General features: G+C 41.6%; 1 protein-coding gene across 3 annotated transcripts in view; it reads left to right on the top strand.

The window, feature by feature from the left end:
- sema5a (sema domain, seven thrombospondin repeats (type 1 and type 1-like), transmembrane domain (TM) and short cytoplasmic domain, (semaphorin) 5A) overlaps window positions 1–25,100 on the top strand; it is a 116,924-nt gene that overhangs the window by 66,343 nt on the left and 25,481 nt on the right. For all 3 annotated transcript variants that reach the window (XR_005637996.1, XM_039790515.1, XM_039790516.1), the window contains exons 10-15: window positions 4,876–5,080; window positions 8,133–8,340; window positions 10,125–10,242; window positions 12,957–13,138; window positions 13,897–14,040; window positions 18,566–18,713. Coding sequence is in view for 2 of the 3 variants with exons in the window: in XM_039790515.1 (XP_039646449.1) it covers window positions 4,876–5,080; window positions 8,133–8,340; window positions 10,125–10,242; window positions 12,957–13,138; window positions 13,897–14,040; window positions 18,566–18,713 (1,005 nt within the window). In the remaining variant the exon portion in view is untranslated. The remainder of the gene's footprint in view (window positions 1–4,875; window positions 5,081–8,132; window positions 8,341–10,124; window positions 10,243–12,956; window positions 13,139–13,896; window positions 14,041–18,565; window positions 18,714–25,100) is intronic.

Below are 25,100 nucleotides of genomic sequence, written 5' to 3'. Positions count from 1 at the left end.
CTGATGCACACTTTATCTAGGTTTCAGTGACATCTTCATCAAGCATTTGTCAATGTTGGAGGGTAAGATTTACGAGCAGAGGATTTATGGCCTGCCCGGGTTTTTTTTCACCCTTTATGCACACACACCTACACACATCCAACGTAGGGAGACCAGCACCTAAAACCACCAGCCACGTAAATATCTAATGCACACAAATACGCCCACAAAAGTAGGGATAATTATCACTGTGAACTCATCACTCACTCACATAAACACTGGTCATTGATTGAGAGCTTAATTCCCCATCTGTCTGCAGAGAAAAATCCCCCCATTTATTTGAACCACAGGGATTGATCCTGCTGGGTTTATTCAGCCTATGAGTCATGTTCGTTGGGCGTTAGGATCTAATACCGTCTCTGTTGTATAGGTTTTCTGTCACGCTGCAACTGCTTACTGTACAATCACATTCATTGTTAAGCTCCATATGCAGAAAATATGTTAAGTTAGAGTCTGGGCCAAATGCTGTTGGAACGTTTTTTATCTTTAGAAGTTTCGAGTGCAACAAACAAGATATATATACAGTACAGGCCAAAAGTTTGGACACACCTTCTCATTCAATTCATTTTCTTTATTTTCATGACTATTTACATTGTAGATTCTCACTGAAGGCATCAAAACTATGAATGAACACATATGGAATTATGTACTTAACAAAAAAGTGTGAAATAACTGAAAACATATCTTATATTTTAGATTCCTCAAAGTAGTCACCCTTTGCTTTTTTGATAGCACTGCAAACCCTTGGTGATCTCTCAATGAGCTTCATGAGGTAGTCACCTGAAATGGTTTTCACTTCACAGGTGTGCCTTGTCAGGGTTAATTAGTGGAATTCTTTTCCCTTATTAATGGGGTTAGGACTAAGACATGGATACCCGACCCGAGGCCGACGGGTCCCGACGGGTCCCGACGGTACCCGACTGGCCGGGCGGGTTCGGACAGATATTTAGAAATTATGTTCGGGGTCGGGTCGGGCTCGGTCACATCAGCGCGATAAGGCAACAGCTTATTAAGGTGCGCTTGTTGCCCCGTGTGCGCTGATGCGCTCATCTATTGACATTTCCGAATGTCTTCCTACAGTTGCTTAACAAAAGCGGGCTTTCCACACAAACAAACGTAGCCTACATGTGTCATTAGTATTAGGAAAAAAAATGTAACTTTATAATCTTTAATCTTTAAAGATTTTAACTGTGTCGGGCTCGGGTCGGGCTCGGACACAAATTTCTTAATACCTGTCGGGCTCGGGCCGGGTTCGGTCACGGCTCTGTCGAATGCGGGCCGGCCTCGGACAGAAAAATTCGGCCCGATCCGGACTCTACTTGGGACCATCAGTTGTGTTGTGCAGAAGTCAGGTTGATACACAGCCGACAGCCCTATTGGACAACTGTTAGAATTCATATTATGGCAAGAACCAATCAGCTAAGTAAAGAGAAACGAGTGGCCATCATTACTTTAACAAATGAAGGTCAGTCAGTCCAGAAAATTGCGAAAATTTTGAATGTGTCCCAAAGTGCAGCCGCAAAAACCATCAAGCGCAACAACGAAACTGGCTCACATGAGGACCGCCCCAGGAAAGGAAGACCAAGAGTCACCACTGCTGCTGAGGATAAGTTCATCCGAGTCACCAGCCTCAGAAATTGCAAGTTAACAGCAGCTCAGATTAGAAACCAGATGAATGCCACACAGAGTTCTAGCAGCAGACACATCGCTAGAACAACTGTTAAGAGGAGACTGCGCGAATCAGGCCTTCATGGTTAAGTAGCTGCTAGGAAACCACTGCTAAGGAGAGGCAACAAGTAGAAGAGATTTGTTTGGGCCAAGAAACACAAGGAATGGACATTAGACCAGTGGAAATCTGTGCTTTGGTCTGATGAGTCCAAATTTGAGATCTTTGGTTCCAACCGCCGTGTCTTTGTGTGACGCAGAAAAGGTGAACGGATGGATTCTACATGCCTGGTTCCCACCGTGAAGCATGGAGGAGGAGGTGTGATGGTGTGGGGGTGCTTTGCTGATGACACTGTTGGGGATTTATTCAAAATTGAAAGCATACTGAACCAGCATGGCTACCACAGCATCCTGCAGTGACATGCCATCCCATTCGGTTTGCATTTAGTTGGACCATCATTTATTTTTCAACAGGACAATGACCCCAAACACACATCCAGGCTGTGTAAGGGCTATTTGACCAAGAAGGAGAGTGATGGAGTGCTGCGCCAGATGACCTGGCCTCCACAGTCACGGGACCTGAACCCAATCGAGATGGTTTGGGGTGAGCTGGACCGCAGAGTGAAGGCAAAAGAGCCAACAAGTGCTAAGCATCTCTGGGAACTCCTTCAAGACTTTTGGAAAACCATTTCAGGTGACTACCTCTTGAAGCTCATCAAGAGAATGCCAAGAGTGTGCAAAGCAGTAATCAGAGCAAACGGTGGCTACTTTGAAGAAAATAGAATATAAGACATATTTTCAGTTATTTCACACTTTTTTGTTAAGTACATAATTCCACATGTGTTCATTCATAGTTGTGATGCCTTCAGTGAGAATCTGCAATGTAAATAGTCATGAAAATAAAGGAAATGCATTGAATGAGAAGGTGTGTCCAAACTTTTGGCCTGTACTGTATATATATAATATATTTTAAATGACCCATTTTACACAAAAGCCCATTTGGCAAAAAAAAGCTGTAATACAACCATATTTCTCAGAGGCACTTATCATGCCACGACAGCACTGTGCACTGATGATGAGCAAGACAGCTGAGTGTTGGATGGGCCCTCAGCCAAATGATGGTTCTGTCCCTCACCTTGACTGTACCGAGGAAATCACCACATCCGTCTCTCTATACATTCACAGATGTCGTAGACCCTCACTGGCCAGTGCCTTACTTTGTCTCACGGTGGCAGATATACAATCCTGCAGACACTGAGACACATGCATGCAATGCAAGGACAAACCACAAAAGGAAACCTTAGACATATGGTATTACATAGCCCTCACCACACACACACAAACACACACACACACACACACACACTCCCATAAGCAAGAGGCACATTCAAGGCACATACACACAGTATTGCATTTTCCTGTCCTTCAGGGCTTTAATTTCCCATCTCCTGATGTGGCGAGGGCACTGATCCGTTGCCCATCTCGGGGAAGCCCACCATGTTTCTCATCTGTCAGCCCAGGGAAGGCCAGGGATTTATCCGTATAAAGTGTCCGTGCTGTTGCTACTGTACTGTAGCAAGTCAGCAGAAACTAATCGGCACCCAAGGTCCAGTCTCAGCTTAGTACGGCGAGGCTGTGTCAGTTAGCCTGGAGCAAATCCTTGCAGTGCATCTGCGATACAATGTTTAAAACAAAAACAGAACCAGTCATTTGGGTTAGTGTAATTGTCGAGTACGGCTTATTTCCGTTTTCTCTGCTCTGTGTCTTGAGGGCCTATTCTTTGTGGATGGGGCCTCATTCCTTCACCCAATCTTCACCCAAGCCAGGGACCTCTTTTACAGAGGACGACATGCATGGTTAGCTTCACTCATCCAGCTCTGCCTTAGCTGGACTGGCTTTGTGCCTCTCTTAGTCCCATTGTGCTTGTTGGAAAAAGGCACTGCATTCCCAACCTAAAAAGCATGAATATTGTCACTGTTCTGTGATTAGTCACAACACACTTCTTAAGTAATACAATGTTTTTTTAAATGGTTTCTAGACTACATTTCACACACAAACGTATTCCTTGACTGTTATTTAAAGACATCTAAACATTTTCAGATACACAGTTTTCCCTGGACAGTGACAACATGCTACAAAAACACATAGTACTGTATATACCTTGAAGTTAGTTTTTAGTATGCTATTATTGCTACAATGGGTCATGATTATACAGCCTGTCTCTGATAACAGTGCTTTATATTCTATATAATGCTGGTTGGAACCTCTTTCAGTTTAAAAAGCAATTTTCAAGCAAATTTGATAGATCATAGATCATTTATTATGTTGTTTTCCAGATAAAAAAATATCAACTAAAGAAATTAACACATCACAAAATATAAACCTCCAGTATCACAAAAATATAAACTTACTTATTTCCCTCTTTAAACTCCCATTTGGAGAAGGTTCACTTTGTTGAACTCCTTTTAATAAATCAAGTAGGGGAAATGCCATACATATTAGATATTTCACATTATAACCAAGTGCTGCGGCACTGACTCTGCTTCAGTAGGAAAACTCTACTGGGACACAGAACGAGAACTTGGAGTCAACTGTAGCTGATAAAACCAAAATGAATCTGTGGCAATAAAGATTTGTAGGAGATACTTATTGCAGTTGGACTGTTTTCTTGGCAGGTCCTAACATTTTGAGTGCAAGTACATTTTTGAAGTCCTTTGTTTGAATATTATTGCAGCATTTACATTTTCTTTCTGTAATATTATGAATAGCAATAATTAAGTTCTGAATATGAAAACATTTTTAAGATTTTAGCTTATTTTGGGGTAGAAACAAATTAGCAATCAGACACATTACAAAACTCACTAGCAATATATATGCATATGAGGAACAATCTAGTAAAAGAGATAACTACTTTCTCAGTCAAACATTAATTCAGTCGTCTTCCATCAGCCACAGTGTATTGACTACAAAGCCTTAAGGTTGTGAGGATAGCTAGCCATCACAAAGAACTGGCAATCGACTTTTTAGCCCTGTTCATTTAATCATTCAATCCCTCTCTTTTCTCATCTCTTGTGGTAGCATATTAACGTAGCTTTTCATCCCAAAGAGCTTGGAGCTTTTATTTATGTAGTCCGTCAATCTTTTTCCTTTCTTTCTCCCCCACCTCTACAGTGCGGCACCATTGACTCTGGCTCCTATGTGAACCTGACTGAAAGAAACCTGCAGGACGCTCAGAAGTTTTTGCTGATGCATGAGGTGGTCCAACCCGTGGTTCCCGTGCCCTACTTCATGGAGGACAACGTGCGCTTCACTCATGTGGCAGTGGATGTGGTGCAGGGGAAAGACATGCTGTTTCACATCATATACTTAGCTACTGGTGGGTTCTTGGCACTATGTTTATTCAATGTGTTGCCTTCTTCACAGGTTTAATGTGGGCAGGGTTGGGTGGGAAAAAGCTGATGTCACATAATTCGAAGCACCAATCAGAATTTAGCCATATTGGATTCATAATGTAATGTTGTCGGCTTGTTTGCCTTTGTTGCAGCACTGTCAGTCAAATCTGATTAAGCCTACACAGTCCTGAAGCAGCAGTTTAGAGTGCGGATCGGGCCGCATTTTTCTGTCCGAGCCTGGCCCGCGTCCGACAGAGCAGTACCCGAACCCGGCCTGAGCCCGACAGGCATTTAGATATTTATGTCCAAGCCCAACACAGTTAAAGTCTTGTTTTTTTTTTAATACTAATGACACATGTACGTTTGTTTGTGTGGAAAGCCCGCTTTTATTAAGCAACTGTAGGAAGGCATTCGGAAATGTCAACAGATGAGCGCATCAACGCACACGGGGCAACAAGCGCACGTTAACACAGGCGCTCACCTACATAATAAGCTTTTTTAATTTGAAATGTTCAGAGCCTTATCGCGCTGATGTGACTGAGCCTGAGCCTGACCCGAACCTGAACATCATTTCTAAATATCTGTCCGAACCTGGGCCAGCCCATTGGGTTCCCAGGGGCTCGGTTCGGGTATCCATCCTCTACAGCAGATTGGCATACATTAGCATTTTAGGGATGTTAAACTCTTAATAAATAATACCTTACATAGCTTTTTAAATTTAAGCTTCAGTTGTTACTTACATTGTCATGAATATTAATAGCTTTTTGGGGCTTTAAGCCTTTTTAAGTGCACATAAAAAGGCCTGTAAGAAGAAGAATGAAAACAATAGATCCGTACTTCTGAGGAGGCATCAAAGCTTAGTGTTTTGACCCAAGTTTGATCTTTTTTTTTCCTTTTTTTTTTCTTCTTCTCCCCCACCCACACACCCCCCCCCCCCCAATCCCCCCCCCCCCCTCTCCCACTCAAAAAACCCACAACACAACACCACAAAAAAAAAAACTTTTTTCTTTTTTTTTTTTACTCTTTCCCTCCTTTTTCCCCCCTTACCCCAACACACACACACCCCCCCCCCCCCCCCCCCCCCCCCCCCCCCCCACACAAAAAAAAACAAAAAAAAAACAACAACCACCCAACAAAAAAAAAAAAAAAAACCACTCTTACACATTTTCCCTGTCTGAACTGCATGGCACCACCTGCTTATCAGTAGTCTGTTTGATCACACTGGTGTGACAATATGTGATGTTAGACTTGGCTAAGTGCTGAAAACAGTATCAGCTAGACTCCAGATACACACCGGCGTTTCGTGTCTGTTCTGTATTATGATATAACGTACACTATGGATTAGGAACGGATGTACTGAACAGAATATGAACGTAGTGACCCACTTCACTGTGCTACTGTACCATGGCTCCACTGGGAAATGTCAACATGATCTTTCTGTTGTTAGTCAGTGTTATTTTAGGATATCACACATGCAAGCACACACTCACACACACGCACACACACACACACACACACACACACACACACACACACACACACACACACACACACACACACACACACACACACACACACAACCTGTTTCCAGTTCACTGGCTCTATGCTTGGCATCTCCCTCAAAAACTCCCCTTTTATTGTTTGCATGGTGCTGTGATCAATGTAGCGTCAGACCAGAGCTGCCCACACTGCAGTTCCCCAGACACTAACCAGACGCTAATGAAAACATCTGAAACCCTGCCAAGGCCATTGGGTAGCACACATAATGTACCTAATCACATGCTATTATTAACGCTTAAACGCACCCCGCTGATTGGGGCCATTGTAGAAAACCTCGCTCCAACTGGGGATCCAAAGATGTCAAGGTGTAGAGTTCTTTTATTCAAACATGTGGCTTGCAGCAAATTCCCCCCTTCGTTGTTCAGCCCTCGTTAGTGATTTCAGCCCTGCAGCAGCATTTTTCTCTTGCAGTTAAGGTGGACAGAATTCAGTTAAATGCAAAAGATTTTCTTAAAAGTTCCTGGATCACCAAAGAACCAATTTTCTATTTGCTAGAGGTGAGACTTTGTGAAGGTACGTGCCTTGAGGGGAAAAAAACTAATCACTTACTCATTAGCAACAGTGCCTTGCTCAAGAGCACCTTGGTAGTGCCCAGGAGGTGAACTGGTATCTCTCCAGCTACCAATCCACACGCCGTACTTTGGTCCGTACTGGGACTTGAATCAGCGACCCTCCGGTTCCCGACCCAGCTCCATATGGACTGAGCTACTGCCACCCCCAAAATGGAGTAGCACTTCCCCGACCTGTCTATTCACTGAATGATATCAACTCTCCATCAAATTAGCGAACAAGTCAGCCCCCAAATTGTCAATGTAGTGAAGGTTACTTATAATAATAAAAAAAAAAATAAATAAATTAAGGTAAAAAAAAAATAAACCCCCAAAAACCTCCGGCAGCACAAAAAAACTTTTTTTTTCTTTTCTTTAAAAAAGGGTTCTCCCTTTTTTTTTTTTTTTTTTTTTTTTTTTTTTTGGGCGCCTAATTACTTTTTCTTCACCCAGGGGATTGCATGTATAATAAATGATGTTTGTTTTAGCTTTCCCAAAAGAAAATTCCCCCCACTTCATCTCACAGGGCCTACCTTACATAAAATAAAGGTCATGAAGTATTGACAATGACATGGATTTCCACACTCTTCTCTCTCAGAAGTAAAAAGTTTTTTTAATCACTTTGCATCTACAGCACTGCATGTTAATGGCATAACCACTCTTGGCATGCCAGCCACTACCAGTTTTTTTTATTTTTGTCTTTTTTCAGAGCCTCTCTGTGAGGAAGTGATTGTTGTGATTCACACTGAGTTCACATCGGCTTGCGTGCAGTTTTGCTCATCCGAGATCTATTTTGTTTTCTGTTTTTCCCTCATCAAACTCCCAGCTATTCTTACCCTGCCTCCACTTCTTTAACTTTTCTCATTTATGGATAAACGCCCTTCCTTTATTTGACCAAATCCTCTCTTCCCCTTTCTTTCTCTTCCAGATTATGGTACTATCAGGAAAGTGCTTTCCCCTCTCAATCAGTCCACAGGGAGCTGCCTATTGGAGGAGATTGAGTTGTTCCCACCCAGGAAGAGACAGCCGATCCGAAGCCTGCTGATTCTGCACAGCCGCAGCGAGCTTTATGTGGGTGTTAGAGACCAGGTCATCAAGATCCCACTGAAGAGATGCAGCTACCACAAGAGCAGAGAGTGAGTACATGCTCAAACTAATGCCATTAATCTCAATGGAAAGTGTCAAAAGAAAATATGTACACAACAGTACAAAGTTTTAAAGCTGCCTATTTCATAAGATGCTCTTTATCTGAGAGGGCCAGGCCTCTTTGTTGGTCAGGGGCCTTTGCTGAGATTTAAAACCCTGTAAATCAGCTTTTGTCTGGGCCACTGGAGGTGCCCACTGCTGCCCTCTGTCTGTCTTCCTCTGGTTGTCATCAAACCGTGCATTTTCTGCCTCTCGTGCACAGTTCTGTTGCAGCTGTGCGTGTGTTCAGCAGATATATTGAGTTTCTGTCTGTATGGAAGACGCTCCGTCAACGCATAAATATTGGCAAAGAAAAAACAGAGACAGAGGCTGGGGTGTGAAGACTCACCACAAGATTGGGATCCCATCCATCATCGCTTCAGAAAAGGAATCACACCTGCATTCCTTATCTCTCGCACAATGAGCTGTTATTGGAATACACAGAGTTAAGGCTTCATATTACAGCTGTGGCTCTGTGATATATGCTGCAGCCATTATGGCATTTTTTTCTTTCTTCCTTTTTTTTATTTTTTTGAGAGAAAAACAAAACGGATAAAAGAAGTAAAACCACACACACAGATTGTGCACACAGACTGGCAGCTACAGTACAGGGAGAGTTACTGGGTTCATCACTGACATTTCTTTGAGGTTTGCCTGTGAAATATTAGAAGGCTGCCTCTCTGTTTGGCTGTGTGTGCTGTGTTCTGATGGCTCACTGATGGGTGGTGTACAATCTGCAAGGCCCTTAAGGCCTTCTGAAAGACAGGTATTATCTTGTTCTTTCTCCCTTTCATTTTGTGCTGCTGTCGTCACCCCTGATATCCTTGTCCGTACAGATAAAGTCCATAACTCTCTGCTGTTTGTTAGCCTCTCAGACACTACGTCAGCCACCTTGTGTGTGCATCAGAGTGTGCACAAGCACGGCAGAGTGTTTGCCTTTCTGCATTTTCACATGGATGGATGCATATGATCTTGTGTCCTTGCACTTGTGTTTGTGCCTGCGCTCAGTTCATTGTTATAAAACCCACGGACAACTTTGGTTACATTTCACTAGGGGCATTTCAGGCTCCGTTGATGCTCGTGGCTCAGAGATATGTCATTGTGCTGTCACCGCAGACTTGTATTTGCATGAAAAGAGTAACATCAGGCTTTTTATTGCACTCAATAAACCACCTGAAGCAGATACTGCAAAGACAGATCCAGCTATTCTCACTACAGTATTCTCAGGGAATATTTGTTGGGCTGATAAGCTATTTGAGTTAGAAATGTGTGTGTGTCGGACACAAAACTATAATCCTCATGCTTGTCTGAAGATTACCTGAGAAATCAGTCAGCACATTGTGTCAAGACATAATTTTGATGATGCCTATGCAATGTACATTGCAATACTCTTCATTTCTAACACTTCTCTCCTGCCTTTCTTATCTCTCTCTTCTTCTCTGTCACTTGAGTAGCTTCGCTCATCCCTCTTTTTTATTTTAATTAGCTTTTTACTCACCTCTATTTCTACACTTCTCTCTTCTCTTCTCTTGCCACTTTCTCTCATCTTATCTCTCCCATTTCCTATTTTTTTCATCCATCATTTCTCCCACCACCTTATCTTCCAGCTTTTTCTGCAATCTCCCTTCTTTGTCCCAACCCGATGTTAGATTTCATGTCCTGTCACAATGCAGAGCTATCTGTATTCACATATGACTGGTTAATAAAAGCCCATTAAACTTTATTGTCCTTCCAGAGCCTGTGTGGGAGCCAGGGACCCATACTGTGGTTGGGACCTGCTATTGAAGAAGTGTACCACGCTGGAGGAAAGTGTCAGGATGAGTCAATGGGAGCAGAGCATCACAAAATGCCCTGTGAGTATCACGGAGCTGCTGCCTGATCTGTACATACCTCATTGTAGTCCACTTGCGTGTTACTCGCTTCCTTTGTTTTCTTTACTTTGAACCTTTAAAGTTGGTAGAAAACACAATTATCCTTACTCGGTCTCTGTGGTCGCTTTCCCCTCCACATGAATGTAATCCTAACATTCATCGTTGCTCCTCTCCTTTTAAAGTTACAGCCTGCTCTGTATTCTCTCCATGCACTCACAACTTACAAGCAACATCCCCTAAAACCAGCCTTAGAAACATATCTTCGCCAAAAAAAGGCATCTTGGGACTAAACAACTTGACTTTAAGGGAGCGGTGTGTACCCTGGGAATGATCTGGAGTGTTCCCTCAATCATTCACCTCTGACTGCATGTTCATTAGCAAAACAGTTCTTCCATTTATTTTGATGTACACCAAATTCGGGAGCAGTATTTTTTTTGGGGGGGGGGGATTGTGGTAAGCCTTTCAATTCCAACATGGCTCTGCTTTTTTCAGCGTTTCATTGACATCAATTTCAAGCCAGTCACAGCGATAGTTCTATGTGCCTCCGTGCCCTTTTATGTTCAGAAGAAGATTTAGCAGTCAAGCCACTGAGCACCCAGTGGCAGCTGTCAGCATAGCTCTGGCAGAAACTTGGCTGCATCCTCATATGCATTCAGATATATACATGGACTCAAACAAGCATGCATATGTGCATAAACAGACACGCATTATATTTTCGCCATGTCACTACTGGCTGCAATTCAACAATTCTGTTCTTATGCTGGAGCTATAAAGCTCACTAATTAACAGCTTACCACTGTTTATATGAAACTTCCCATAAGACTTGTCATTTTTACGCTTTTTTGTACAGAGTAAACAAACAACATATTAAGCAATGTGTTAATTAGTGAGCTTTAGAGGTGCTGGTAGGTGTTTCAACCTGTTTTCAAGTCATTATACTAACCTAAGCTAACAATTACTTTAAATGCAGGATTTGATTAAAGATGCTATTCATGTTTCCAGCAGCAGTCTAGCCACCAATGCTTTAGTTTTTATGTATTTTCATTTGGCCACATACCGCTGCCCGCACCAGTAATGGAATATGTATTTACCCACTTAACCTTGGTCTTACCAGGTCCAATCCATTTAGAGTGAGCATGAATTAACTTTTGGCAGTAATCACTTTGTATTCTGACAGAGAGAAATGGCTTTACAATGTGGCTTGTGAAGCCAGACCAGAATGGGAAACCTGTCTGTTTGCAACAATTCGATACCAAGACGTGGAAACTGAAAAACAAGAAGTTGCCTTTTTTGCCTCACAGTTAGTGTTTCACTCCCTATGAATCCATTAACACCTTTGAAAAAAGGCTAAACTGACTGAATGTCTGTTCTGTTGCTTTCTCCTGAAAAGTGGAAGTGTGGCGCTGGAGGCCAGTCAAGGTTTTGCACACTGAGTTGCGTTGTGTAGGCAGAGACAGGAGATATGCTTTACCAACGTATTAACAAACGCCATCTGGCACCACAGTCTCACGTCTATATGGAAACAAGCAGAAAAGAGTGTCTAGTTTTAGGGAAGGTAGAAGTCTTAGTCGCTGTTCTGTATGTTTTCACTCAAGTAAAATGGAAATTTTGACTCAATAAAAGTTTTTGTGAGGAACCCACATTGCCTAAAAATAATTTTAATTAACCCCTACTCTAAAAACATAATGTTACAGTATTCTTTAGAATTACAAAAGAGTGAGAGAGAAGAAAGACAGCTGATGTAATTTCAGCTTTTCATCATCCTTCAGAATTATCATCCTGTTTCTGGTGCCCTTTCATTTCTGTTTTCCCATTTTAATGAAAGAAATTACATGTGCTTAAAAAAAAGAATCCTTTATATGTTTATATTTATTTTTTAGGGAAAAATACACAGCATAAAAAGGATAGTGTCATATACATGTACCATATCATTTATATTGTCAGCTGTATGATTGGTGAAATAGATGCAATATTGTCTGTCTCTTTCTAGTTGTTTGCTTTTTAGCCTAATGATGCAAATGTTGCCTATCTTAGCCAAGTGTCTCCCTTTTAGGCACACAGCCGAGTTCAATTACCAAAAAGAGCATAGGGCAGATGGTTTTTCTGCTTCTGCCAAAGCAGCTGATGATCACGCTCTCTTTTCTTTGCGTGTTCTTTGTATTTTTAAATCACCCTGAAATATAGCAGCGACATGGCTCATATCATCTGAATCTTACACCGGCGCGTTTTTGTTTTTAGCTTGTGTGCACAGGACATTGCTCGTAATTCATAGCTGCTGTAATATCTGAGCCTTCCTGTTTCATTCTGTTTTGCTTCAGATATCTATTTACGCTGCCACTTTTATTTCCTCATATTTCTGTCTTTGGAATGTGTCCATTCCAGCTTTGGCTTTCTGAATCTCTCTCTTGCTGTTTTGGAATCTCATCATATAAGACAATTTTCATATATCTACCTCGTGTTCACAGCACATTTTTGTCCTTATAACTGCACAATTTTGGATGTGTTGCAGATGATGTAATGCAGTTATTTTTGCATCTATTTCAGGAAAATTGATTTCTGTTTGCATCCACCGTAGCCATGGGCTGCGTTTCCCAGAACAATACATTCTGAGAGCATTGGTTTAATGCAATGATCAGTTTCTGAGAAAAGCCATTTCTCTCAAATGTTTGATTTTTGGCTCTCTTTATTGCTAATAGATCCGTAATGTGACTGTTGATGGAGGCTTTGGTGCCTGGTCAGGCTGGTCCACATGTAGTCATAGCGACGGAGGCAGCGCGGGGTCCTGTCTGTGTCGGACACGAGCCTGTGATAACCCCGCTCCTCAGTGTGGGGGCCAGCATTGTTATGGCATAAGTGTGGAGGTCGCCAACTGCTCCAGGTACGTTCTTTCTTGATACACCAGCACACATCTGTAAATCTTCCTTCTCTTTGTCAACAGTCTGATGAATTTGTACAGTATGTACCTATCTCTACAATAGAGAGGGTGACGGGGAGGTAAGGGGATAGTTGTAAAAATGTGTTCATTAATTCTGTGCATCCTAACACCTACTCGTCAGAAATCCATACACAGCACATTGTTTCATGTTGCATACTCTGTCAGTTGTACTGTCACTGTTAGTTATTTTTGGGCTAACAAGTGTTGATTGGGTGTATTTTTCCCACCCACACAGCTGACTTATTGCTGTTTTTAACACTCTCAGAGTTCAAATTAACTGAGATGCTGCTGCTGTGCATCAAACACATCCTTTGATGATGAGGGGAAGTCACTAAGGATTACTTTCATTATTAGTTATTTCATCAGTTGTTTTTACCAATAAATTCATCTTTTAATCAAATTAATGTCTAAAAGTAGTTACAATAGCCCAAATTAAATACTTTCTAATTATGTAATTAATTTGTATCTGACTAGGAGTAAAAAAAAAAGAAGTAAAAAAAAAAACATTAAATTAAGTCTTTATTCATCTCTTGAAATATTGTCTTCTATGTCTCATGGGGTGATCAACCACTGAGATTCATGTGACTCAATAGTTACTATCTTCTTGCTGAAGTCTTGTTTTTGTGTTCCTCCAGCTACCATTAACTCTCCACCAGTAGTTAAAGTAGCTCAGACTGATGTTCCTCTGTGTGTCTCCATAGAAACGGGGCGTGGACTCCCTGGACTTCCTGGTCTCCCTGCAGCACCAGCTGCGGCATCGGCTTCCAGGTCCGTCAACGCTCCTGCAGCAACCCGACCCCTCGCCATGGTGGACGAGTGTGTGTGGGCCAGAACCGCGAGGAAAGGTATAGCACACGCACACACACACATGTTTATACATTTATTCACATATTTTTTGTTTTTTATTTATATTTTTTTGCTGCTTTTAAATGTCTGATGTATCCTTGTACGGTGTCCTTGAGTGCAAAGAAAGGCGCCTTTAAATAAAATGTATTATTATTATTATTATTATTACATGTACAGATTAAAGCAAATACATATGGTACATGCATATTTATATTTCTGAGCATGTTAAAAAAAAAGAAGAAAGCTATTTTGTTCAAGAATTTGCAACCTGCACTAAGGAAGCATGACTTTCCCTGTGGCTTTTTCTTTCTTTTTTCTTTTTCTTCACTTCTGTCTAACTTTGCGATAGCCAATTAAGGAATGAGTGGGATAGGCCTGCGCTTGGGTAATTATCTGGCTTTCACACACAGGACCAGTCTACGTCAAAGCTTTGGTAGCTTTGCTGTAGAATAATCGCCTTTTTAAAGATGAGTTTCTGTGGTTTCCAAGCAACCTTCAAGGCCTAAAAAAGAAAATCTGTTTTTCAAGGAGAAAGCACAAAGAGACATACAAAGCAGTCCAGGTAGAACAGGTCAAGAGATGAGTGTTCTTCAAGTTAAAGTGTTGTGCCTCTATCTCTTTTTATCTCAAAGTTAGGTGTTTGCCAAATCAAAAAATTATTGAGGAATGCTATGACAACTTCATGGTGTTTAAAAATTACACGACACTGGCTACATTACATAATTCTAATTCCATCCTATTAGAGACTGGCGTTTCTTAACCCTTATGTTGTCTTTGGGTCAAATTCAATTCAATTTTATTTATAGAATCAAATCATAACCAGAGTTATCTCAGAACACTTTACAGATAGAGTAGGTCTAGACCACACTATAATTTACAAAGACCCAACAATTCCAGTAATTCCCAAATTTGACCCGTTTTCTAAATGTCTATATCAGAAATATGGGTTTCTTTTTAACAACCTAGTTTGGATTACCCAAAGATAACACGGACGGATGATTCCACACAACAGCTTCACAAGTACAACAGAAGATCGGCTCTCTACTTTCATTGAATTTGGAGTGTTTTGTTAAATTTTTTTGCATTTGAAAAATAAATTGAAATGTTTTGAAACTGACTGAACGTTGACCCTTCTGTGATTATCCTTCCTTTAATATTATTCTAAATAATTCATAATTTCAGTTTTTTAAACTCAAGGATTAGGTATAATTTCCTTAATAAATTAGGTTTATTGACCATGAAATCCGAAAAGTGTAAAACTAGTAATGAGTTGGTGTTGGTGGTGTTTATACATGGTAGTGAAAAGAAGAGTAAAACGGCAAAAAAACGCCAAAAACATTGAAAAAGGTGCCTAGAAAAAAGGGACAAAAGCGTCAACAAGTCCATGGTCCAATGGAAGACAACACAAGGGTTAAAGCAACACTTACGTAACTTTTGCCGCTTCGATCCCCCTATAGGTTGTCTAATTTGAACTACAGCTGCAGCTAAAACTTACATAGTGTTGCTTCAATAAACTGAGGCATTCTTCTTCTGTGTCCATAGTCTCTGTGTCACCAAGCAAGGCATCGTGCTTTTGATTTTTCAACTCATGCTGTGAACCAGAGGTGAAGGCAGAAAAAGTGCAAATAAATACAGTTCAGAGGTTACAGGGAAGGGAAAAGGAGAAATAAATAGTTACCAATTGTTACCATGGCAACAGAAACAGCATTGCGATGGATGAGTAATTGGATCCGGCCTTCAAGGATGAACCCTATATTGCATCCATCTTTGCTCTCTTCTCTGCACTTTTTCATTTCCTCTCTCTCTTTTCACCTTCCACTTTTTCCTTTTCTCAATCACTGATGCTCCCAAGGACTGCTCCATCAGGAGCTCTGAGGAAAATATATGGAGTAACTGATACAGCCCAGTTACTCACAAACCACACCAAAAAAGTGCTGGCTGGCATTAAAGACCATGGAAGGCCAGAAGCAGGTTTAGCCGCCCCCTCGCTTTCTTTCTCCGTGCTTTAATCTCCTTTGTTTCATCTCCCCTTCCTGCTCTCAGTTCTCGCTCTGTTCAGCTATTTAAAACACCTTAGGCCAGTTAGGGGCCAGCTGTGAGGGCTGGAAAAAGATCTTTGTAAGGGAGAGGAGTGTGTGTGTGTGTGTGTGTGTGTGTGTGTGTGTGTGTGTGTGTGTGTGTGTGTGTGTGTGTGTGTGTGTGTGTGTGTGTGTGTGTGTGTGTGTGTGTGTGTGCATGTGTGTGCGTGTGCGTGTGTGTGCGTGTGTGTGCGCGACAAATGGACAGTAAGGCAGAGAGATAGAAAGAGAAAATGTGTTAACAGATGAATTATGCTGTGTCAGTTTGACTCTGCCTGAAGGAGAAAAGGATAGGGATGCTAGAAAATGTTTGTGTGTGTTCTATATGAGCATTTTCAGGTGTGTCACCAATGCTTGCAAAAACAAACTGGGAAAACTTCTCATTAAATGTTCAACCTGTATATTGGTGTCCATGGAATTCCACCACATCTGTTGTTTATAGTTGCCCATGTGTGAAATAGGTCTTCTGTACAAGCTTTAATCCGCATGACATGAAAAGGACTGGCACTTTATCAGTATTTGCGCACTGAACTTAATACCGTGAAAGACTTTTATTTTATGGGGCACAGGCCTCCTTTCAGAGGTGTTAGGCGTCTGCAATAAGCCTCGCTACTCACTTTATGCACAAGACTTAGGTTCAAACATGCATGCATATGGAGTGAGCTCATATGTACGCATATTTTCGAAAACTAAAAGAAAGTCCAAAACTGAACCACTTCTCCCACCTCATTTTTTTCAGCCAACAGGCTTCTCATAAGTTTGGCCCTGATTGTTTGCAGCAGGCAGAGCTTTTAAAGATAAAGCAAATGTTCTGAAATTGGCCGTGCACGACAGCGCTATGGGGTTAAATCTGGCTGTTTAATGTCTGCATTCATGAACCTTCTGTTGGTATTTCCCTCAGCACATTGACATCGTCCACACTGCTTACTCAGCCTATAGCGAATAATTAGGAGCGTTTTAGTCTGATCAGCTCTGTGTGTTTTTAGAGTGAAGAGAAAAGGATTAAATGGACTAAAGCTATGACTTGTCTGAAATGATTAAATTGTGTATGATTATGATTTGAAGCTCTAAATCATTCATTGCAAAAGTACATTGTGCTGTGGTGCAGCAGAGATGTTTTGGGTCTGCATACAAGCCTGTGTGTGTGTGTGTGTGTGTGTGTGTGTGTGTGTGTGTGTGTGTGTGTGTGTGTGTGTGTGTGTGTGTGTGTGTGTGTGTGTGTGTGTGTGTGTGTGGGGGAGTGTGTGTGTCGTGTGTGTGTGTGTGTGTGTGTGTGTGTGTCTTTCTCCTCTCAGGCTTGTGCAAGATTGTAATCCACACTCTTGACTTCTCCACACTCCTCTTTTCCCGCTGTATCAGCCCACTACAAGCTTGCAGATTAGTAAAAGTGGTAAAAGAACACACTGCTCTAAGGATTTTTACAACCAGGGTATACTGAATGTAGCTTTTGATTTGCCATGAACAATAGCAGTTTTAGGGAATAGTACAATGAAAGTACGCAGCCTGAGCCTCTGGAGGAAGGGTATAAAGTTAAAGATATTTTAGCACAAGAAGACAGTTTTCCTGAAAAGGCACCCATGTGCCAAAAGACAACAAAATAGCAATAAAAGCTATTTTTATAGTATGCGTAAAAGTTATAACATAAATTATATGGCTCTAATAAGGCTGGCAATCGTCTATCGTTATTGTATAATGAGGACTGAGTAATTAAGTATTTTAGATTTTGTAGTAATCCTGTCTTGTAAAACGATGTAATTAGAGATGATGCATGCATCTTTGTGGCTTTTTTAATAGGCTGTGTCAATGAATTATGCAAAATGCATATGCATGTTCATTAAGATTTGAGATGTAATGTTCTTAGATGTATTTTTATGCAACACTGGCAATGACGCTATGAACAGAAATATACCGTACAGACCCATCTTTGGTGGCATGATTCAATTGAATGTTCCAGTTCACAGTGCACCGTGTTCTCTGCACTCCATGGCCACATCAAAGAGATATGTTGGGTTTTGTTGAAGTTTCTTTTTAAGTGAAGTTTACATGCCTTTTCTGACATCCCTGTCTTGTGGTATGAACTCTTTGTAGCTATTTCAATTCAGTGGCAAGGTTTCAAAAGTGTGGTAATGTCTCCAGTGTCCTTCACATATAATTTGAGTGCTCTGTCAGATAAAGTAGCTATTCCATTTTCCACAGACCACTCAAAAGACACTGTCAGCGTGATCCAGTTATATGTACCGAGGATAAGTTGAGCTCTATTGTCAGAGCTTGCAAAGTACCTCATATCTTTTCATTTAATTCTTGTAACTACAATACACAATCCCGTAATTACTTAAAGACGCACTTATCATTGTTTATAATATAAATTGATCAAAAGAGTTCCCAACTTATCGTATTAAATAAGGTAACATGCTGATCCCATGCGGCTTTTGCTCCTTCTTCCCAGATACTGTAATGAACACCTGCCCTGCCCACCGCATGTTTACTGGTCGGCCTGGTCGGCATGGGAACGCTGCACCGTGCCTTGTGGTGGAGGGTTCCAGTCACGACGTAGAACCTGTGAGAACGGCAACGACTGTCCCGGGTGTGGTCAGGTATGTCCCGCAACACAATAGCTCTCACATGCACCATACCTTATATCCATCTTTCTCTCCGTCTATTCATTGTTTAGAAACTCAGCTCAAGCCATTTGATGCGATGAGCAGTCAGTGGTGATGAAATTGGAACATCTACACGACCAAATCCCCTGGCTATATTTATACAGTGGCAGCAGCCATCAGATTTATTACCAAGACGTATTTAATACCACACACGCAGTAATCACTCCACATATGAATAGGCTTATTTCTGCTACAAAGCTTTCTCCAAAGCACGGATGATGCAAGGAAGTGTTGAAATATGAGCGCTCTCCTTGTTGACAGAATGATGTGGTGCTCGTGTTATTTCTGGTGCTATCTTCACACTCACACACACAAACTCCCTCATCCCAGTCCTGGTAAAAAAATAAGCGAGAATGATAGCTGTAGCTTCTGGTGTCCCTCTTGGAAATGGATTAAAGAATATAGGTCAGGGTCTTGTGGATGAATGGGATCCTTAAAGTGTGTTTTTGTTTGTTTGTTTGCGAGCAGGCTTTCTTTAACATTTTATTTTGGTAGAAAAATTGATTAGGATGGTATAAGGTAAAAGCTGATCCTTAAACATAACTCTTTTAAATGGCTGGTTTAGAATTATGAATATAATCAGGATTACGCACATCTTTGGTGCTGTGTGTGCATTTATGTAAATATGTGCTTTTTCACAATGTGTATGTATGTTGAATAAAGTATTGCACACAGGCATTCACTGTGTCAAATTAAAAGGATGTTAGATGAAATTTGTTTAAAAAAACAAATCTGCCAAATGTTGAAAAAGCATTCAGCGACCCAAATCACATTTAGCTAAAGAGCACATCACACAGGTTGTGTAATGGCCCGTTGTGAAGCTAAATAACACACTGCCAGCATTATGAAACATCCCACACAAGGCCTTGCAACCTCAAGAGCATATATAGTATCTGATAATTGCCCATGACACATTAGTAGCTGCAGAACACAAAATGACCTCCCATTAAATAGAAATTTAGCAGTCGCACCATATCATCTCCAGTACGTCTCACACACATACACTCACATTCCAATCAGATGGCAGCTGTCTTATTTCTGTCATTGCACAGCGACCGTTATCCTCACAGAGGAATCCTGGGAATGCAGCGGCATTCATAGAGTAACTTGGTTCATAAAAGGAAACTGATGACGAGCACGAGGGAATCTAAGTACCTCGTCACCACCGTCTCCAAAAGGGAACGCCTGTCTTTGACTGTGGTTGTGGGTATTTTTGATGTTCGAGGACGAGCACAGGCTCGCTGAGCAAGAGATGTTAGAGGTAGTTTTTGTTGGTGTCAGAGGAGGGGACAGTTTCCAACTGATTAGAGACACTTACTTTCACTTCTTTTTTCTTTTTTTGTTCCCTCATCGACTCCTTGTCTCCAGCCATTGCGACATGGACTTAATTGGGACAACAGAGTTGTAATTACATGCAGATATCAGAGACACCTTCTCCTTTCCAGGGAGGACTTTACTTGGACAGCTTGGCTAACTTGTACTATAGCTGCATATTTACTCATATCAAAGAAACATTTGCTGCCTTTTATTTACAACTCTGATGAGGTGCTTAATGACACAGCTGTCAATATTTAACAGTTGCTTCAATGCACTTGAAGCCCCTAAGAAGTGTTTGAGATGGAAAAGAGTGTTTAAACAAAATGCAACTTTACAATAAAGTTAGGCATTTACATTTGTTTAGCACTTGAAGATCAAGAATGATGAGAATATGTTCTTTTAATTGAATCAAGAAACCCCCCCCCCAAAAAAAAATGTGAAAAGTGTGATGAGTTCGTTTTTTATGTGCCATCTGTCTGTGTTCTCTTCCCCCGGACAGATCCATGTTTAATTAAACAGAAGGAGACCACGCACACATAATCACACACACACACACACACACACACACACACACACACACACACACACACACACACACACAGCTTGCGTCATCACAGCTGAAAAGATGAACACTGTGTGTGTCTTAGACGTTAGCGTGCGTATGTACGTGTGTGCATCCATGTTTACCTGTCAGGATTGATATCACCACAACCACCTGTGAAAAGCTCCCTCCGTTTTCCAGACATTAATCGACAGCAATGAGCTAACATCTGCTTGGTGTTTTACAGTGATGTCCTGCGGAGAATTTGCAAGAAATACTAACTTTTGGGTGTCAAAGATGGGCTGAAGGTCAGGATAACAGTCTGGTCAACACTCCTGACATGCTGTAAAGTGAATCGTGAAATCTATTCAGTTGTTACTTTATTTTTGATTCTCTATTGATCCCTGAAGCGAAACCTTTTACGCTTATACCTCCTCTGCAGGGAGCTCACAGCACACTGTCACATTCAGAATAGCTCAAGTGAAGCTAGTAGGGATTCAGGTCAAGGACGCTTTCATTTAAAACTAAAGTGTCTCTACTCACTATGCCAGCCTGATACCAAAAAAGAAATGTGGCCACATACATGATTAAAAGAACAAACTGTCTAGCTGCTTCATTTCCATAAAACTGCCCTTAGTTTGCCCTGTGTGTCATTGACTTAAGCCTCAACAGTCTTATCATCATGGAAGTATTCAGTCCTGAGGGGCTCGGTGCCTTATTTTGCTGATGCAAAAGGCCACATGACTGCAACTTCATCAGTCTGAGTCTGGTCCATGCAGCGCTGCCCCGTCTCTCTCATTTCACCGTATCTGCATTACAGGTTTGAATCCCCAGAGGAGCTAGCAAAATCTGGGCAGGAAATAAACAAGCGAGGCCCTGGTGGCCCAGCAGTAAAGTACTGTACCATGAGTGCAGTGCTTAACCCCATATTCTACTGAAAACTCTGCTAAAAAAAAAAAAGAGGATGTGTGCTCAGTCAGTCAACCTTGGATAAATTGTAAGAAAAACTAAAATCATAAATCAACTGCTCATTCGTCGATATATTACATTTAAATCATTTACATTCTTAATTCAATAGCATTCGATGACAGACGACGCACTTCAGAGGTCTTAAAGGAGATATCATTCACTGTGGTATTTCCTACTTTATATAGTAAAGTACATCAAATAACTCTCACATCCTAGGAGACTTTTATTCTCAGCTGAACTGCATATCTTGACTCTGCCTCTCCGTGTTTAATAAGTCAAATATGGACCATGAAGAACTGACGGTGAACAGAGCTGCTTAATGACACCGAGAGCGGTTCTATTTACCTGCCAGTCATGCAGCCAGACTGCGGAATGAAAGTAGTCTGTGTTTGTGTAGGCAGACTGAAGTGTGAACACACTTGTGTGTTTCTGTATTGTGTTAGTCGTTGTGTGTGTTTGTGTGTGTGCGTGCGTGTGGACGCTAGTGTGTAGCCAGTAGACCTGCTCCTGGCCGACAGCAGGCTTCATTATGGAGTCGGGGAGAAGGAGGGAGGGAGAGAGAGAGAAAGTCAGAGTTTGACAGAGTGTGTTTTGGTGGCGCTGCTAATTGAACTGATGTGTCATGGAGACTTGAGGAGCATTAGGCCTCCGTCTCCGTCGACTCGACCGCAATAGATAAAGATGTAGGCACTGGAGATGATTAGTCACTTTCATATCTCACATCTGGACCATTCACTTAAACGTCAGGGTACAAGTGTGTATTTGTAGGCATCCTAATATACACCAACACACATGCTTTCTTTTCTCTCTCTCTCTCTCTCTCTCTCTCTCTCTCTCTCTCTCTCTCTCTCTCTCTCTCTCTCTCCCTCTCCTATACACACTCACAGCTCTCCCAGTCCAATAAGGAAGTATAATGAGTGTAATGATGGTAGGAGGCTGGAGAGGCACGACTCCTTATTATTCACCTCCCACAGCTGGCCGGACACCACAAAGAGCCTTTTGTACCTACACACTCATACACACACTCTCGTCCCTACACACACACACACACACACACAAACACACACACACACACACACACACACACACAGAAGTAAATATATACAGTGTATTTCACTCTCCAGTCCACATTCATACATTCTTTATTACAAATAAGAAGAAGCTGAGGGTTTATTCTTCCCCAGCACTCAAACACACACACATACACACACACACACACACACACACACACACACACACACCCACACACACACACACACACATATACACACTCTCAATTTCTTCTTTTCATCTTGTATCCCCTCAGCCTATACCACCTTAAAAAATAAGCAGAAAGGTCTGTGGATGGAGACAAAATAAGATAGTGGCTGCCTGAATCCATAACTCAGCCATGCATAAACTTATAAACATGCACAAGCTTCACACACACATACACACACACACACACACACACACACACACACACATCAGGTACTTCACTCTATAGTCAACTTGGCACATTCATACACACAGTCTTGCACATACACACACACACACAGCCCAACCACCACTTCCGTACTGACCAAACAGGCAGCTTGTTTGTGTGAGGCAGTAAAGATGCTATCAGGCGTCCTCCCACCCAGCTCTCCTGAGCTCCAGCCAGAAACACATTACAGTGCTGCCCGTCTCTGAGCAGCTGCCTGTTAAAGGTGTTGCACAGCATAAAATCGCTGCTCTCCATTTACCCATAATGCATATCAGTGCTCTCGCCCAGGGGGTGGGGCGCGGATATGAGCCGAAATCAGCAGACTAATTGAATCCAATTTTGTGTTCCACATGCCACTTGTCACATTCGACTGCTTTCCGCCATGTTTTCACTTTCGGTTAATTTCTCAGAAATTGAAATGTGAGTGTGGCCGAGTGAAGAGTACAGGAAATGTTTCCTGGATTCTGTTGTTTTCTTGTAGTTGTATTACTTTGTTTTATTACCTCACCATATCAACTGGAAAGAATGAGATGAAACATTGAAATAGCTATATTTTAATCAGCTTCTTTTGCCTAACAGTGAATCAGAGTTTAATTTGAATACAGTCTGGCTCACTCCTTTTGTTCAGATGCACATCTACATGGTCAACATGTAATATATGCCTAAGATGACCTTTTCACTGCTCTAGCTCAGTGAATGTCATTTTAATGGAGATATTTTATTTGCTTGTGGGTGTATGTGTGTGTTGGGTTTATGGGTTTTTATGGGCAGAGCTAGTGATGTTTATTTCACATTCTCGGGTCCATTTTTAATGCATTATTCAAGACATTTTTTCAAAAATTGCCACTCAAAAAGCTAGGAGACTGTTGTTGTTTTTTGTTATTATGCCAGATTTGTATTCACATGCGTACCCACTTTAACAAGGCTCTTTTATTGCAGGAAAAGACAATAAACTGTCCACTGTCCTTCAACCTTTTCTTCATATCATGGACCCCCGGGTGGTACCAGGGTGATACTGGGGACAACCACAATATCTTTATGGCATTACGTCATACTCTCACCATCCCAGTTTATGCAATTAGTTTATTAGCATTGCTACCAGCATATCTGGTATTATTTTTTTATTATTCAACTTTTATTGAATTTTCTAAATAAAAGTTGCAGTGCATGGATTTTCCTGCAAGGGTGGTCCTCTCAACAAGCCACAGAGCTTTTTGTATTTGTTCAGTCAGTGGGTCGCCTTTGTTAAATAAACACTGGCCACCTTGCTGTAAACTGCATATACTTTAGCTGTAGTTGATGTGGATTCCTTCGGAGACCTTGAATGAGGTTTAGCTTTAAAGCCAGTAATTATCTCTTTAGCCCTCTGCATCAACACTAATCCTCAGAGAGTGCAGGAGGAAACGCTTACCAGACAAGCCTCATTAAATATTTACTGTGTTTGGCCACCATCAACAACTCACACAACAAACACCCACAGATCGTTTGCCTTTTTCCCCCCCATTCATGCCATGTGGTGCTTTTTTTGTCGCTGTAGGTGGCGGCGAGACGCTGAGGTGGACTCTTTTTTTTTTTTTCCCGCTCCCTTTTGTTATTGGCTGATAATCACAGATTGTGCGCTGGTCTGTGATGCGTGATAATGTTAAATATTAATGTCTGGAGATGATTACTGCACTGGATGGAGAGAGGCAGGAAGTGTGGTGGAGGTGACACCCTCATTCATCACGGGGCCCTAACCAAATCTAAATCCTCCCTGTGTTTTTAACCTTGATACCCCGGGGAAGAGAGGCAGGGGGAGCGAGGGGGAGGAGGAGACAGAAATGAGGGCCGATAAGGAGAGACAGAGAGAGATGAAGCAGAGGCACAGAGTGGAAAAAGAAACAAGGAGAGGCAGGAAGAGAGCTGACACAAAGCGAGTTATGAACAGTGTGTGAAAAGAGGGTGAAAGAAATATAAAGATAGATAGATGAATGGAAAGTGAGACCAAGAGAGAGCGTAAAAGAGGAGGCAATATGGTGAAAAATAGACC

Source organism: Perca fluviatilis, chromosome 22 (genome assembly GCF_010015445.1).
Source record: "Perca fluviatilis chromosome 22, GENO_Pfluv_1.0, whole genome shotgun sequence".
Classification (NCBI taxonomy): Eukaryota; Metazoa; Chordata; class Actinopteri; order Perciformes; family Percidae; genus Perca; species Perca fluviatilis.
The sequence above is the reverse complement of the archived record's forward strand: the minus strand, read 5'-3'. Positions and strand labels throughout refer to the sequence as shown.